This window comes from Halichoerus grypus, chromosome 2 (assembly GCF_964656455.1).
Source record: "Halichoerus grypus chromosome 2, mHalGry1.hap1.1, whole genome shotgun sequence".
Lineage (NCBI taxonomy): Eukaryota > Metazoa > Chordata > Mammalia > Carnivora > Phocidae > Halichoerus > Halichoerus grypus.
In genome coordinates, this window is record NC_135713.1 from 65,735,829 (window position 1) to 65,748,224 (window position 12,396).

At 38.5% G+C, this 12,396-nt stretch overlaps 1 protein-coding gene across 4 annotated transcripts in view; it reads left to right on the forward strand.

Moving 5' to 3' along the window:
* EPB41L4A (erythrocyte membrane protein band 4.1 like 4A) overlaps positions 1–12,396 on the forward strand; it is a 236,777-nt gene that overhangs the window by 206,506 nt on the left and 17,875 nt on the right. For all 4 annotated transcript variants that reach the window (XM_078066943.1, XM_078066945.1, XM_078066946.1 and 1 more), the window contains one exon: positions 6,362–6,481. In XM_078066943.1, coding sequence (XP_077923069.1) covers positions 6,362–6,481 — 120 coding nt within the window. The remainder of the gene's footprint in view (positions 1–6,361; positions 6,482–12,396) is intronic.

Here is a 12,396-nt window from a genome sequence, read left to right on the forward strand (position 1 = left end):
GTGTTTCTAACAAATTCATTCTACCACAAGTGTTGTTAGAGTTTCTTCTTGCCTTTTAGATGTCTTTAGAATCTATACCTGAGTAATGGGTTAAAATGGTTTTAAATACTAAATACATTGCACTAAGTCTTTTATGTTATTGTTTAAAAAAAAGAAAGGAAGACAAAAGCTGTCTTCTGTGGCACTGCAACTAATAGGGATGATACATCTGAGTAGGGCAAATCTAGAAGATGAAGATTTTGGTAAGGTTTTCTGGTTGTTGGAGTCATTAAAAAAAAAAAAAAGAAGAAGAAGAAGAACTTATTATCCTTGTGCCCAAGGAAAAGGATGAGTTTTGAATGGTAGCAAGCTTAAACCAGTGGGTACTTTTGCCTCATTGCCTGAAAATAGGTCTCCTTGTAAGGATTCCCTATTGCCCTGTCCCTGATTTAAGCAGGGGCTGCAAACAAGGCAAAAATGGTGGGTCTGGAGAGGGCAGTTGATGCAAAGCCAGTAGAAACAGACAGTGTTCACCATGGTGCAGATTGCAAGAGTTACTGATTTCTACTTCAATAAGTCGTATTAAGATTTAGGTATTTGATACGGATGATTTAGGACTTGCAAAGCATAATCAGAGTGGACAGAGATGACTCCAGTAGTACAAAGCTGTAGCAACTGAGGAGTGCTGTCAGATTACTGAGCCCTTGAGGGCGAAGCAGGTTGCAAAAATTATGAAAACAGAAAGAGTTTGAAAGGGAAATTGCACCAAAGGCAGCCCATTTTTGTAGGGAAAGCATAAGGAATAAGTGGAAGAGACAGAAACACCTTTAAGGGCAAATAAGAATAATTTATTGATGGTGGGGGTAGGTTGGGAAAAGCAAATGAATTTTTTGCTTGCTGGTCTTCAGGGAGTCTGTCGACAGATGCCTGGAACCAACGTAAATTTCCCCAGGGAATAAAAATTACTGAAAAAATAGATGAAGATTGGTTTATAGCAGGTGATCCAGAAATGAATTAGTTGATGAGAAACACAAGTCCACAATCACTTGGGACCCACAGGCTTAATATTAGCGATAGAGTGGCCCATATGAAGCAATTATCTGGACAGTTGTGCTATAGCTGAAGAAGAGAGGTTGGTTTCGACATGTCTGACTGGCTTGGAAGTAAAACACAAATAGAGAAAACATAGAGTTTTAAAGCTAGAAAGGATCTTTGCAGTAATTTGGTAGATGAAGAGACAGACTTGACAAAAGATAAACAATTTGCCCAGAGCTGGGATGAGGCAGAGCTCAGGAACACCGTGCATTGCTCATGTCATCTTGAAGCTTCATGATGCATTTGCTCCATGGGCTTTCTCAGGTTCAGCATTAAACGTGGTCTTTATCCCAGTGAACAAGAAGTGAATTAAGAACTGGTATAAAGGAAGGTTCTATTAGGAGCAGAATTGCCCAGGTAAAGGTAGAGGGCCAAGTGAGACCCGTGGGGTTTGGTAACGTGAGGAATTTCATAGAAGAGGCGGAACTGTAATTGGGAAGTAGGAAAGAAGAGACTAGGGATAGTCATTATCTTCATTATTGTTATCAAGTGATTATATGGCATTTCATCTTCAAAACCTTTTGCAGACTTTAATTAAGTGTCAAGTGCAGTCATAATCTAAATTGCACAGATCGTCTGGAAAAGTAGGGTGTTGAAGTTTGGTGAAACGTGCAGGAAATGTTTAGAATTCTCTTATTCTGAAACATTGCTGGAATATGCTTTATTCTAAAGCAGTGGTCTCCCTTATATATTAATTAAAAAATAGAAGCCTTGTTATGATGTCTTCCTAACCCAGCTGTTAACTCTCCTTACTTGTGGGTGAGGAAATGGACGAAATATGGGGAATGTAATTCTTACCTTGAAGAGTGCATGAAAGAAACACTTAGCGTTTGTGAGGTTCACTTTTAAATGCAGCATTTGAAAATGAATACATCCCAGTGTAATCGACAGTGGATGCTTTTTTCCCCCTTGAGACTCTCATGCGTACCTGTCCTATAAGAGCACATTTTGACGTTTTAAAAAATATTATGTTGATACAATGCTTGCACTGTTTTTATTCTTCAAAATGTAAATCTCTATGTCGAAATTAAAATATAGCAGGAGAGGAGCAAAAAAGCAGCACTGGTATATCCCACACCTAAGGATAAATGACACAAGCCAGAATCATTATAGGGGACATCTTTTACTTAAATGTCTATTTCTTTATTCTCTCATGCACAGAACAGTTCATACCTGCCTTTTAAGGTTTGAGCATTATAATATTCTTGCTTTTAGGGCTAGGATTTTTCCTTTCCACATAGCACCTGTATTTTCTGGAGCAGTTCAGGGATGGAAGAAATGACACTTTCATTCTTGTAATGAGGCACCATTAACCAGAGGCCTTTTGTAAGGGTGTAATTTCAAACTTCATTACAGACTAAGGCAGCTACACAACCCATTACTTGGAGAAAATGTGCTTCTGTTGTGACTCTCCAATGAGCCTTACATTTTTAATGCACCTTGTTAGAATATTTATGAAATAGTATCACCAGTAGAGGGCATCTGTCTTTGAAACCTGTGAATATTAAGTGACAGGGTTTCATGGCCCTCACTTTAGACTTTTCCATTAGAAAAACAGAAGTTAAAGGTACATGCCATAATCTGAAATTCTTTCTGATTCAGTTTACATTACTAGCAAGTTACCAGAACTTTGCTTGGTCATGTCTTAGGAATTTTATTATTTTATCATCAGAGTAAAGTCTGAGTATGAAGGTAACCAGCTGAAATCCACACTGGGAGAGAATGAGCGTATACTAATTGTGCTTCCATTTAAATGTCTGTCCTCTGGGAACAGTATGTTTGCCATGCTGGTAGGCTTGACCTCTGAAAAATATTCAAAAATGCTGAGTTCCTGATTTAAAAAATTTAGCATTGTGAAATTTAGTCCTGCCCATGAACAGGGCATCAGGTTAGCTCAGAATGGAAGCTATGGTCTAAAAGACCCCAGGGTTAGAAAGAGATCTGGGTTTTATTTTATTTTATTTTTTTAAAGATTTACTTATTTTTAGAGAGGGTGAGGGCCAGCTCGTGAGTGTGGTGGGAGGGGCAGAGGGAAAGAGAGTCTTGAGCAGACTCTGCACGAGCGTAGAGCCTGACGTGGGGCTCGATCTCACAACCCTGAGACCACCACCTGAGCTGAAACCAAGAGTCGGACGCTTGACCAACTGTGCCCCCCAGATGCCCTTGGAGACCTGGGTTTTCTGTGTCTTTCTGGGCAATTTGAAGCGCGGGTTCCTGTGGGAGGAGAGTCACTCCTGCCAGCCTGACCGCTTCCTGTTGGGTGTTTCTTCCTAACTCCGGGTCCCTCAGTCCTGGGAGTGTCCAGGTCTGCTCCCCCACCAGACTGGTGCGTGATGGTGTAGAGTGGCTCAGAGATGGTAGGTTCTGGTTGTGAAAATACATATACGTGTGTGTATGTATTACGCACATGGCATTTTCAAGCGCAAGTGTTTGTTTCAAAGAATGATTAATAATTATGACCTCAAGTAGTATACCTTCTCCTATTTTCCTTTAGATAATTCTAATATTAAGGTCCATAGCAGTGTATATTCAGTTTTAATTTCCTCTGTACATGCTGTGAGAGAGGGAACTATGTTCTTGAATCTGTGAAACATGCCTTGACTGCATCCTGTTAATTTTCACATAGCAGCCTATTCCTTCAATGAGGAAACACAGTTCAAAGGCTTGAGTGTGTTACAGATCATTTTTTTTACCTAACACGATTTCTCTTTAGAGAGATTTAAATAGTTGCTTCTTCATAAGGTACTGGCCTTTTTAACTTGAATTTGCTTTACATTGTCTTTAATTTATATGTAATGGACGCCTGGGTGGCTCGGTCGTTAAGCGTCTGCCTTCGGCTCAGGTCCTGGCTCCCTGCTCAGCGGGGAGCCTGCTTCTCCCTCTGCCTGCCGCTCCCCCTGCTGGTGCTCTCTCTCTCTCTCTGGCAGATATATAAATAATAAAATCTTTAAAAAAAAAAGTTATATGTAAAATGAATATTTGTTACTCATCTACTGATTTGCATTTATAAGCAAATCTAAATACCCACCCCACAGTCTATACTAAGTGCTGTTAACAGGGCAATCAAAAGGTATCTGTTTAGAGAGAGAAATGTCTCCAGACTTGTCCGTCTGTTCTTTTCATTTTGTTTTGAAGTAGTTATGCTCATGTAGTTACAGTTTTGTGATGATGACCTTGCAGTTCCCTGCTACTCTCTCACACCCTGGGAGTGTCAGTGTCTGGAATGAATACTCTGGAGCAGCTTCCTGAAGAACTTATATAAATTAAAAGTAAAATATTCAGGGGTGCCTAGGTGGCTCAGTCGGTTAAGCATCTGCCTTCGGCTCAGGTCATGATCCTGGGGTCCTGGGATCAAGTCCCACGTCACTTGTGCTCACTTGCGTGCGTGTGCTCTCTCTCTCTGTGTCAAATAAATAAATAAATAAAATCTTAAAAAAAAATGTTAAATATTCAAATAACAGGTGTTTGATTTTTTTAAAAAGATTTTATTTATTTATTAGAGAGAGAGCAAGAAAGCACAAGCAGGGGGAGTGGCAGAAAGCAGCTGAGCAGGGAGCCAGACTCGGGGCTCGATCCCAGGACCCCTGAATCATGACCTGAGCTGAAGGCAGACGCTTAACCGACTGAGCCACCCAGGTGTCCCTGGGTGTTTGATTTTTGCAAGGAATACTCAACGCCTTCACAGCATCATTGCAGCACATTCCAGACAGTATTGCTTTAACTAGATACTTCTTCCCCACCTCTCCCCTGCAGCACCTTACCCTTGTTATTAGAAAGACTTGATAACAGCAAAAGTCCAGAACTTCTGCAGTGTGGTCCATGGATGGGTATTGTTAGGTTCATACAGTATCTTAACATTCAGCATTGGTTGTCAGTACTTAAAAACTGGAAGAGTTCACTTTAAAAGTCCAAATTTGTAGGTTATCTTTAGAAAATGAGAGGATTTGGAAACACTGTCCTGTGATCTCATATGACAGCTGCCTGTGCCCCCCAGCACCCCCACGCTGGATTTCCCCTTCCCTTATTTACATTTCCTGCCGGGCCCCTGCCGGCATTGAGTGCTCACCCGTACTCCCTCTTCCCCATGTCAGCAGCCATCCTCAGAATGCTGTGGGCCTGCTCACCTCCTAGTGCATGCCACCACTGTTAGCTTTCTGTACTTCTAGTTTTCTGTCTTAAAAATGGGAATTTGTGTGTGTGGGGGTGCCTGGGTGGTGCAGTCAGTTAAGCATCCAACTCTTGATTTTGGCTCAGGTCATAATCTCGGGGGTGTGAGATCGGGTTCTGTGCTGAGCCTGGAGCTTGCATAGGATTCTCTCTCTCTCCCTCTCCTTCTGCTCCTCCCCCAGCCCCTCCCTCTCTCTCTCCCTCTCCTTCTGCTCCTCCCCCAGCCCCTCCCTCTCTCTCTCCCTCTCCTTCTGCTCCTCCCCTAGCCCCTCCCTCTCTCTCTCCCTCTCCTTCTGCTCCTCCCCCAGCCCCTCCCTCTCTCTCTCCCTCTCCTTCTGCTCCTCCCCCAGCCCCTCCCTCTCTCTCTCTCTCTCCCTCTCCTTCTGCTCCTCCCCCAGCCCCTCCCTCTCTCTCTCTCTCTCTCCCTCTCCTTCTGCTCCTCCCCCAGCCCCTCCCTCTCTCTCTCTCTCTCCCTCTCCTTCTGCTCCTCCCCCAGCCCCTCCCTCTCTCTCTCTCTCTCCCTCTCCTTCTGCTCCTCCCCCAGCCCCTCCCTCTCTCTCTCTCTCAAAAAAAAGGGGGAGGGATTATATCTGGCACTTACTGTCCATGAAAACTTTGACAATTAGTGTGAATTTTTAAGGACATTTCAAGTAAAATTATTTATTGCTACTTTGATTAGTATGTTTTTTAAAAAAGATTTTGTTTCATGATTTAAGATCAGCCTTATAGCAGACACTGCTGTTTCTTGAGTCAAAACTTAAATATGCTTTAAATGAGTTTTTTGTTTGCCATGCCGATTTCTTAGAAGATTTTAAGCCAAAGATAGAAGCCTGAAACTAATATATACTTACATATTTATGTATAAATATTCTAACACACATATATATGTGTGTCTGTACACACTTATCTACTTACGGATATACTAATCCAGTTAATACATTCTTAGCTTTAAGTGATTTTAATAAAATTGCTTCTTAAATAACTTTAAGTTTCTTAATATAAACTTTACAATAATTTATTTGATAACTTCTTAACTTTTAAAAGCACGTTTAGGATGAACCGAAAAATAGAGCATCACATGTGTGAATGTTAACTTGAGATGAATGGTCTTTCCTTTCAGAATACGGCAGGAGAATGATATGGTTGATTCAGCGCCTCAGTGGGAAGCTGTATTAAGGAGACAAAAGGAAAAAAATCAGGCAGACCCCAACAACAGACGATCCAGACATAGATCTCGCTCGTATGTGGACTCTTTTTATACCTTTATTCAAAAAGCACTGAGCTTGAAGTAGCATGCGGATTCTAGGGCAGATGGAGCTGTCTCTTTGAGGTCTTCTAAAGTGATTTTAGTTCCACCACGATTATCCCATTGTTTGTTTGTCATATTTCCCTTCTTATGTTTGTGACATTCATTAACTCTATCGGAAGCCATAGAAGTTGGAGCACTGCCAAAACAAAATGTTGAAAACAAGGCTATCAAGACTCTGTTTTGTTTTGTTTTGTTTTTAAACAAAGCATACATTCAACCAGGTAAGTGGGAACAGTCTTTGTTCTGGAGCCTGGCTGTTGGCAAAAATACCTGCTGCTTCTCTCAATTTGAGTCTGCAGAATTCTCTGAAGTCTTGTTCGAGATTGAGCCAGATGTGAATATCTTCCTATTAAATTATCATTTGTGAGCAGTAGGCAGTGAGTGATTCATTACACCCCGATGTTGGGATTGTTGCTAGGCAAAGCCATGTGTGAGCACAGTTACCCCGTAATGATGAGATTGCCAGTCCCCCAAATTAGTTTTCTTTTGAGCTGATAAAATTTCTAGGCTTTTTTTTTTTAATGTGTGCATCATTCAGATTTAGATAGCCCCATCTCCACACCCCTTCCCAAAGCATACCTTTTAAGTGTGAGCTGCGACTAACTATCCATCCCTTTGTGATCCTAGGTGGTTAGATGTCTGGTGTTGCTTATTTGTGGAAGGAGGGATTAGTGTCTCAGATAGGGTGGTGGAAGGATGCCACGGAGTGGATGCAGAGACAAACTGTAGGTAGGTGGAGGGGGTGGATCCAGGGACCCAGGCAACAGGGTGTTCTGGTTAACAGAGGCTAGGAGAGAACTCGGAGGATACACCTCAGAACCCTGTGTGGCTCTAAGGGATGCTTTTCAGTCTTGGATGCTTACTTTTTAATTAGAAGTTATCCTAGAGTGTGGTTTTGTTTTTATCGGTGGTACATCATAATGATTGATGTCTGTTTCTTTTCTAATAGAAAATTCTCAAGTAGTGACTATGCGGTTGTACCAGACCCTTAAAGATTTATTTGTTGCTCCATAATGTTTTTGTTCTGGAACCTAATTAAAATATACAATTTAAAGCAGAAGTTAATAAATTTTCCTTTGTCTTGACTACTACCTTCCCCCAGCTCCATTATAAAAGAGAGGTTTAGAACTGGAAGAATCAAGACCTTATGGTTGACAGTTTAACCAAAAGGCACAGAATCCCAAGATCAGGATGCAGCATAGTCATGGGTAAATCTTTTGCAACCACGCTTTTACCTTTCCATGTGGAATCTTCTTTCTCAGGGACTTGTAATACACAAGGTTTGGTGACTTGGCATTAAATCCTAAAAACAGCATTTAGGGGCGCCTGGGTGGCTCAGTTGGTTAAGCGTCTGCCTTCAGCTCAGGTCATGGTACCAGGGTCCTGGGATCGAGTCCGGTGTGGGGCTCCCTGCTCAGTGCAGAGCCTGCTTCTCCCTCTCCCTCTGCCATTCCTTCTGCTTGTGCTCTCTGGCTCTCTCTCTCTGTCAAATAAATAAATAAATAAATAAATAAAACGATTTAAAAACAGCATTTAGTTTTTCTCATAATTTCTGAAGCATTCTAAATTCAATTAAATGCCAATAGTAAATTTCATTTATTAAAAAGGGAAAAGTAAAATAAAATTGGGAAAATTTTCTATATAAATTTTGAAGAAGTCAAAAAACATTACTGGAGGCAATATTTAAAATTTTTGAGTAATAGTCCATTGTATGATTATACCACAATTTGTTTATCCATTCTCCTCTTGATGGGCATATGGGTTGTTTCCACTTTTTGCTATTGTGTTAAAAGTTTCTATACACATTCTATACAAGTATATCTGTGGAGTATGTTATCTTATGCCCTGGGATCAATACCTGAGTGGAATTGCTGGGTTAGAGGATATTTCTAACCATATTAAATGTAATAATAAACTACCAAAATGATTTCCGAGAAGGTTGTATCATTTTATGCCCCCACTAGCGGTGTATGAGAGTTCTAATTCTGCCCCATTCCTGCAAATACTTAGTTCTGTCTTATTAATTTTAGCTATTCGGTTTGGCTTGAAGTGATATCCCATTATGGTTTCAATTAACATTTCCCTGATGACTAATGATGTTAACCACATTTTCCTGTGCTTTTTGGCTATTCATGTATCTTCCTTTTTAAAGTGCTTAACTTTTTGCCCATTTTAATTGGATTGTTTCTTTTTTATTACTTATTTGTAGGGTTCTTTATGTAGTCCGGATGTAAGTTCTTTTTCAGATATGTATATGATGTATATTTTCTTCCTAGCTGTGGTTTGCTTTTTCATGTTCTTAACATTGTTTTTTGATAAACAGATATTTTAAATTTTGATGAAGACCAGGATATCATTTTGTTTTCATTTATAGTTAAGACTTTTTTACATCCTAAGGAATATTTGCCTACCCCAAAGTCACAAAGATGTTCTCATACCTTTTTCTAGCAGGTTTATAGATTTTGCTTTTTATTTAGGTCTGTCATCCCTCTAGAATTAATTGTTCAGTATGTATGAGGTAGAGGTAGATATTGAGAAGTTTTTTTCCAGGTGCTTATGCAGTATTCCAGGTCCATGTGTTAAAAAGACTATCTTCATTGAAATGCCTTGCGGCCTCTGTTGAAATTCAGTTAACTGCTTATATGTGGGCCAATTTTATTTCATTGATCTATTTGTCTGTTCGTAAGCCACCGTGTTGTCTTGGTTACTGTAGCTTTATAGTAAGACTTGAATCAGGTAGTATAAATTCTCCAATGTTGTTTTTTTTTATTTTCAAGATTGCTTTAGCTATTTTAGGTCTTCTGCATTTCTACATGAATTTTTGAATCAGCTTGTTAGATTTTACCCAAAAAAAAAAAAAAAAAAATAGACTTTAGGCTTATGTTGAATCTATAGCTCAATTTGGAGAAAATTCTTAACCATTTATTTAAGCCTCTTAACATCTTTCAGCAATGTTTCTTGGATTGCAGTATGGAGTTACTGCATTTATTTTGTTACATTTAATCCTAAATGTTTAATATTTTTAATGGTACTGAACTATACTTTAAAAATGCTATTTTCCAATTGTTGGTTAGTAGATAGAAACACAAATTATTATTTTTTTTATTTTATTATGTTATGTTAATCACCATACATTACATCATTAGTTTTTGATGTAGTGTTCCATGACTCATTGTTTGCGTCTAACACCCAGTGCTCCATTCAGTATGTGCCCTCTTTAGTATCCATCACCAGGCTAACCCATCCCCCCACACCCCTCCCTTCTAGAACCCTCAGTTTGTTTCTCAGAGTCCATAGTCTCTCATGGTTCATCTCCCCCTCCGATTTCCCCCCCTTCATTTCTCCCTTCCTACTATCTTTTTTTTTTTTTTTTTAACATATAATGTATTATTTGTTTCAGAGGTACAGGTCTGTGATTCAACAATCTTACACAATTCACAGCGCTCACCATAGCGCATACCCTCCCCAATGTCCATCACTCAGCCACCCCATCCCTCCCACCCCCCAGCACTCCAGCAACCCTCAGTTTGTTTCCTGAGATTAAGAATTCCTCATATCAGTGAGATCATATGATACGTGTCTTTCTCTGAACAAATTATTTTTATATTAATATTGTATCTTGCCACTCTGCAACCTTGTTAAATTGATTTCATATCTCTGGAAGCTTTTTAAAAAAATTTCTTAGGATTTTTCACATTTACAATCCTATTGTTTGTGACCAGAGACCACTTTCCTTTATTTCTAATCTTTTTTCTTTTTATTTCTATTTTTTCCCTTAATACGCTGGCTATATCTTCCAGTACAGTGTTGAATTACAATGTTGAATAGTAGTAGTAAGAACAGAGACCTCCTTAGCTTGTTCTCTTTCTTAGGGGGAAAACATTCAGTATGTCATATTAAGTATGATGCTAGCTGTAAGATTGAGGAAGATCATTCTGTTTCTAGTGTAAGAGTTTTTATCATGAATGAGTTTGAATTTTGTTATAAGCTTTTTCTGCATCTGAGATGACTTCTTTATTCTGTTAGTGGGAGAATTACAGTGATTCAGTTTTGAATGATACATCCTTGCATTCCTGAGATAAACCCTCAGGGTCCTGATGTATTATCCCTTCTATATATTGCTGGATTCTATTTGATATTATTTTGTTAAGAAATACTGGTCTGTAATTTTCTTGTATCTTTGTCAGGTTTTTGGTAACAGGTTTTTACTGGTCATTTAAAATAATTTGGCAAGTGTTCATCTTTTCTCCATTTTCTGAAATAGTTAATGTAAAAAATTAGCATTATTCCTTCCTTAAATATTTGATATAATTCACCAGTAAAACCATCTCTGCCTGGAATTTTCTTTATGGAAAGTTTCAAATTACAATCTCAGTTTCTTGAACAGATATTGATTGATTGGGCCATTCTGATTTTTACTTGTTACGTGTAGGTTTAAGTATTCTTTAAAAAGAATTTGTTCATTTTATCTAAATTATCAAATCTTCTGGCAAAAATTTTTCATAATAATTCTTTAGTATCTTTTTATTTTTTTATTTTTTATTTTTTTTTTATTTTTTTTAAAGATTTTATTTATTTATTTGAGAGAGAGAGAATGAGAGACAGAGAGCATGAGAAGGAGGAGGGTCAGAGGGAGAAGCAGACTCCCTGCCGAGCAGGGAGCCCGATGCGGGACTCGATACCGGGACTCCAGGATCATGACCTGAGCCGAAGGCAGTCGCTTAACCAACTGAGCCACCCAGGCGCCCCTCTTTAGTATCTTTTTAACAGCTGTTGTGATACCACCTCTTTTATTCCTGATGTTGATAATTTGTGTTTTCTCTTTATTTTTCCCTTAATCTATCTTTTCAGAGAACTAACTTGGGTTTGTTGATTTTCTTTGCTGTCTATTTCATTGATTTCCACTCTTTATTACTTCCCAATATTCATTTTGTCTTTTATTTGTTCTTTTTTCATTTTCTTAAGGTCGCACTCATAAACCTTTCTCCCTTTTAAATATAAGTATAAAGTTGTAAATTTCCCCCAAGCCCTATAGTTTTAACTGTATCTCACATATTTTGATGTGTTTTTATTATCATGTAGTTCAAAATCATTTTTAATTTCTTGTGATTTCTTTGACCCTAGACTTTTTTTTAGTAGTGTGTTGATTAATTTCCAAATATTAGAGGATTTTCTAAATATCTCATGAGTATTATTGATTTCTAATTTAATTCCATTGTGATAAAAACAATCTCTAAGATTCCTTTGAAATTTATTGAGACTTGTTTTATGACCTAGCATATAATCTTTCATGATGAATGATCTGGTGGACTTGAAAAGAATGAGTATTCTCAGGCATTGGGTGTAGTCTATAAATGTCAAGTAGATCTAGTTAGCTGATAGTCTTGCTCAGATGGTCTGCATCTTTTCCGATTTCTTTGTTTACTTTTCAATCAGTCATTGAGAGAGGGGTGTTAAAATTTCCAATAATGATTATGGATTTGTCTGTTTTATTCTTTAGTTCTGTCAATTTTTGCTTCAAGATATTTTGTAGCTCTGATGTTAGGTACCTACATATTTGCAATTTTTTTGTCTCCCTGGTGAATTGACCCTTTTATCATTATGAAATGTCTTCTTTATGCTGATAATACTCCTTTCTCTGTGTCCACTACACACACAGACACACACACCCAAACTCTTTTGTGTGTGTGTGTGTATCCATTGCATCTTTTTCATGCTCTCTCTTTGCATGTTCTATCCTTTTAACCCTTTCATTTTTAGCTGAGGTATGTTTTTCTATTTAGAGTCCATCTCTTGATCTCTTGTAGACAGCATAGGGTTGGACTTTTTTTTTTTTTTTTAAATCT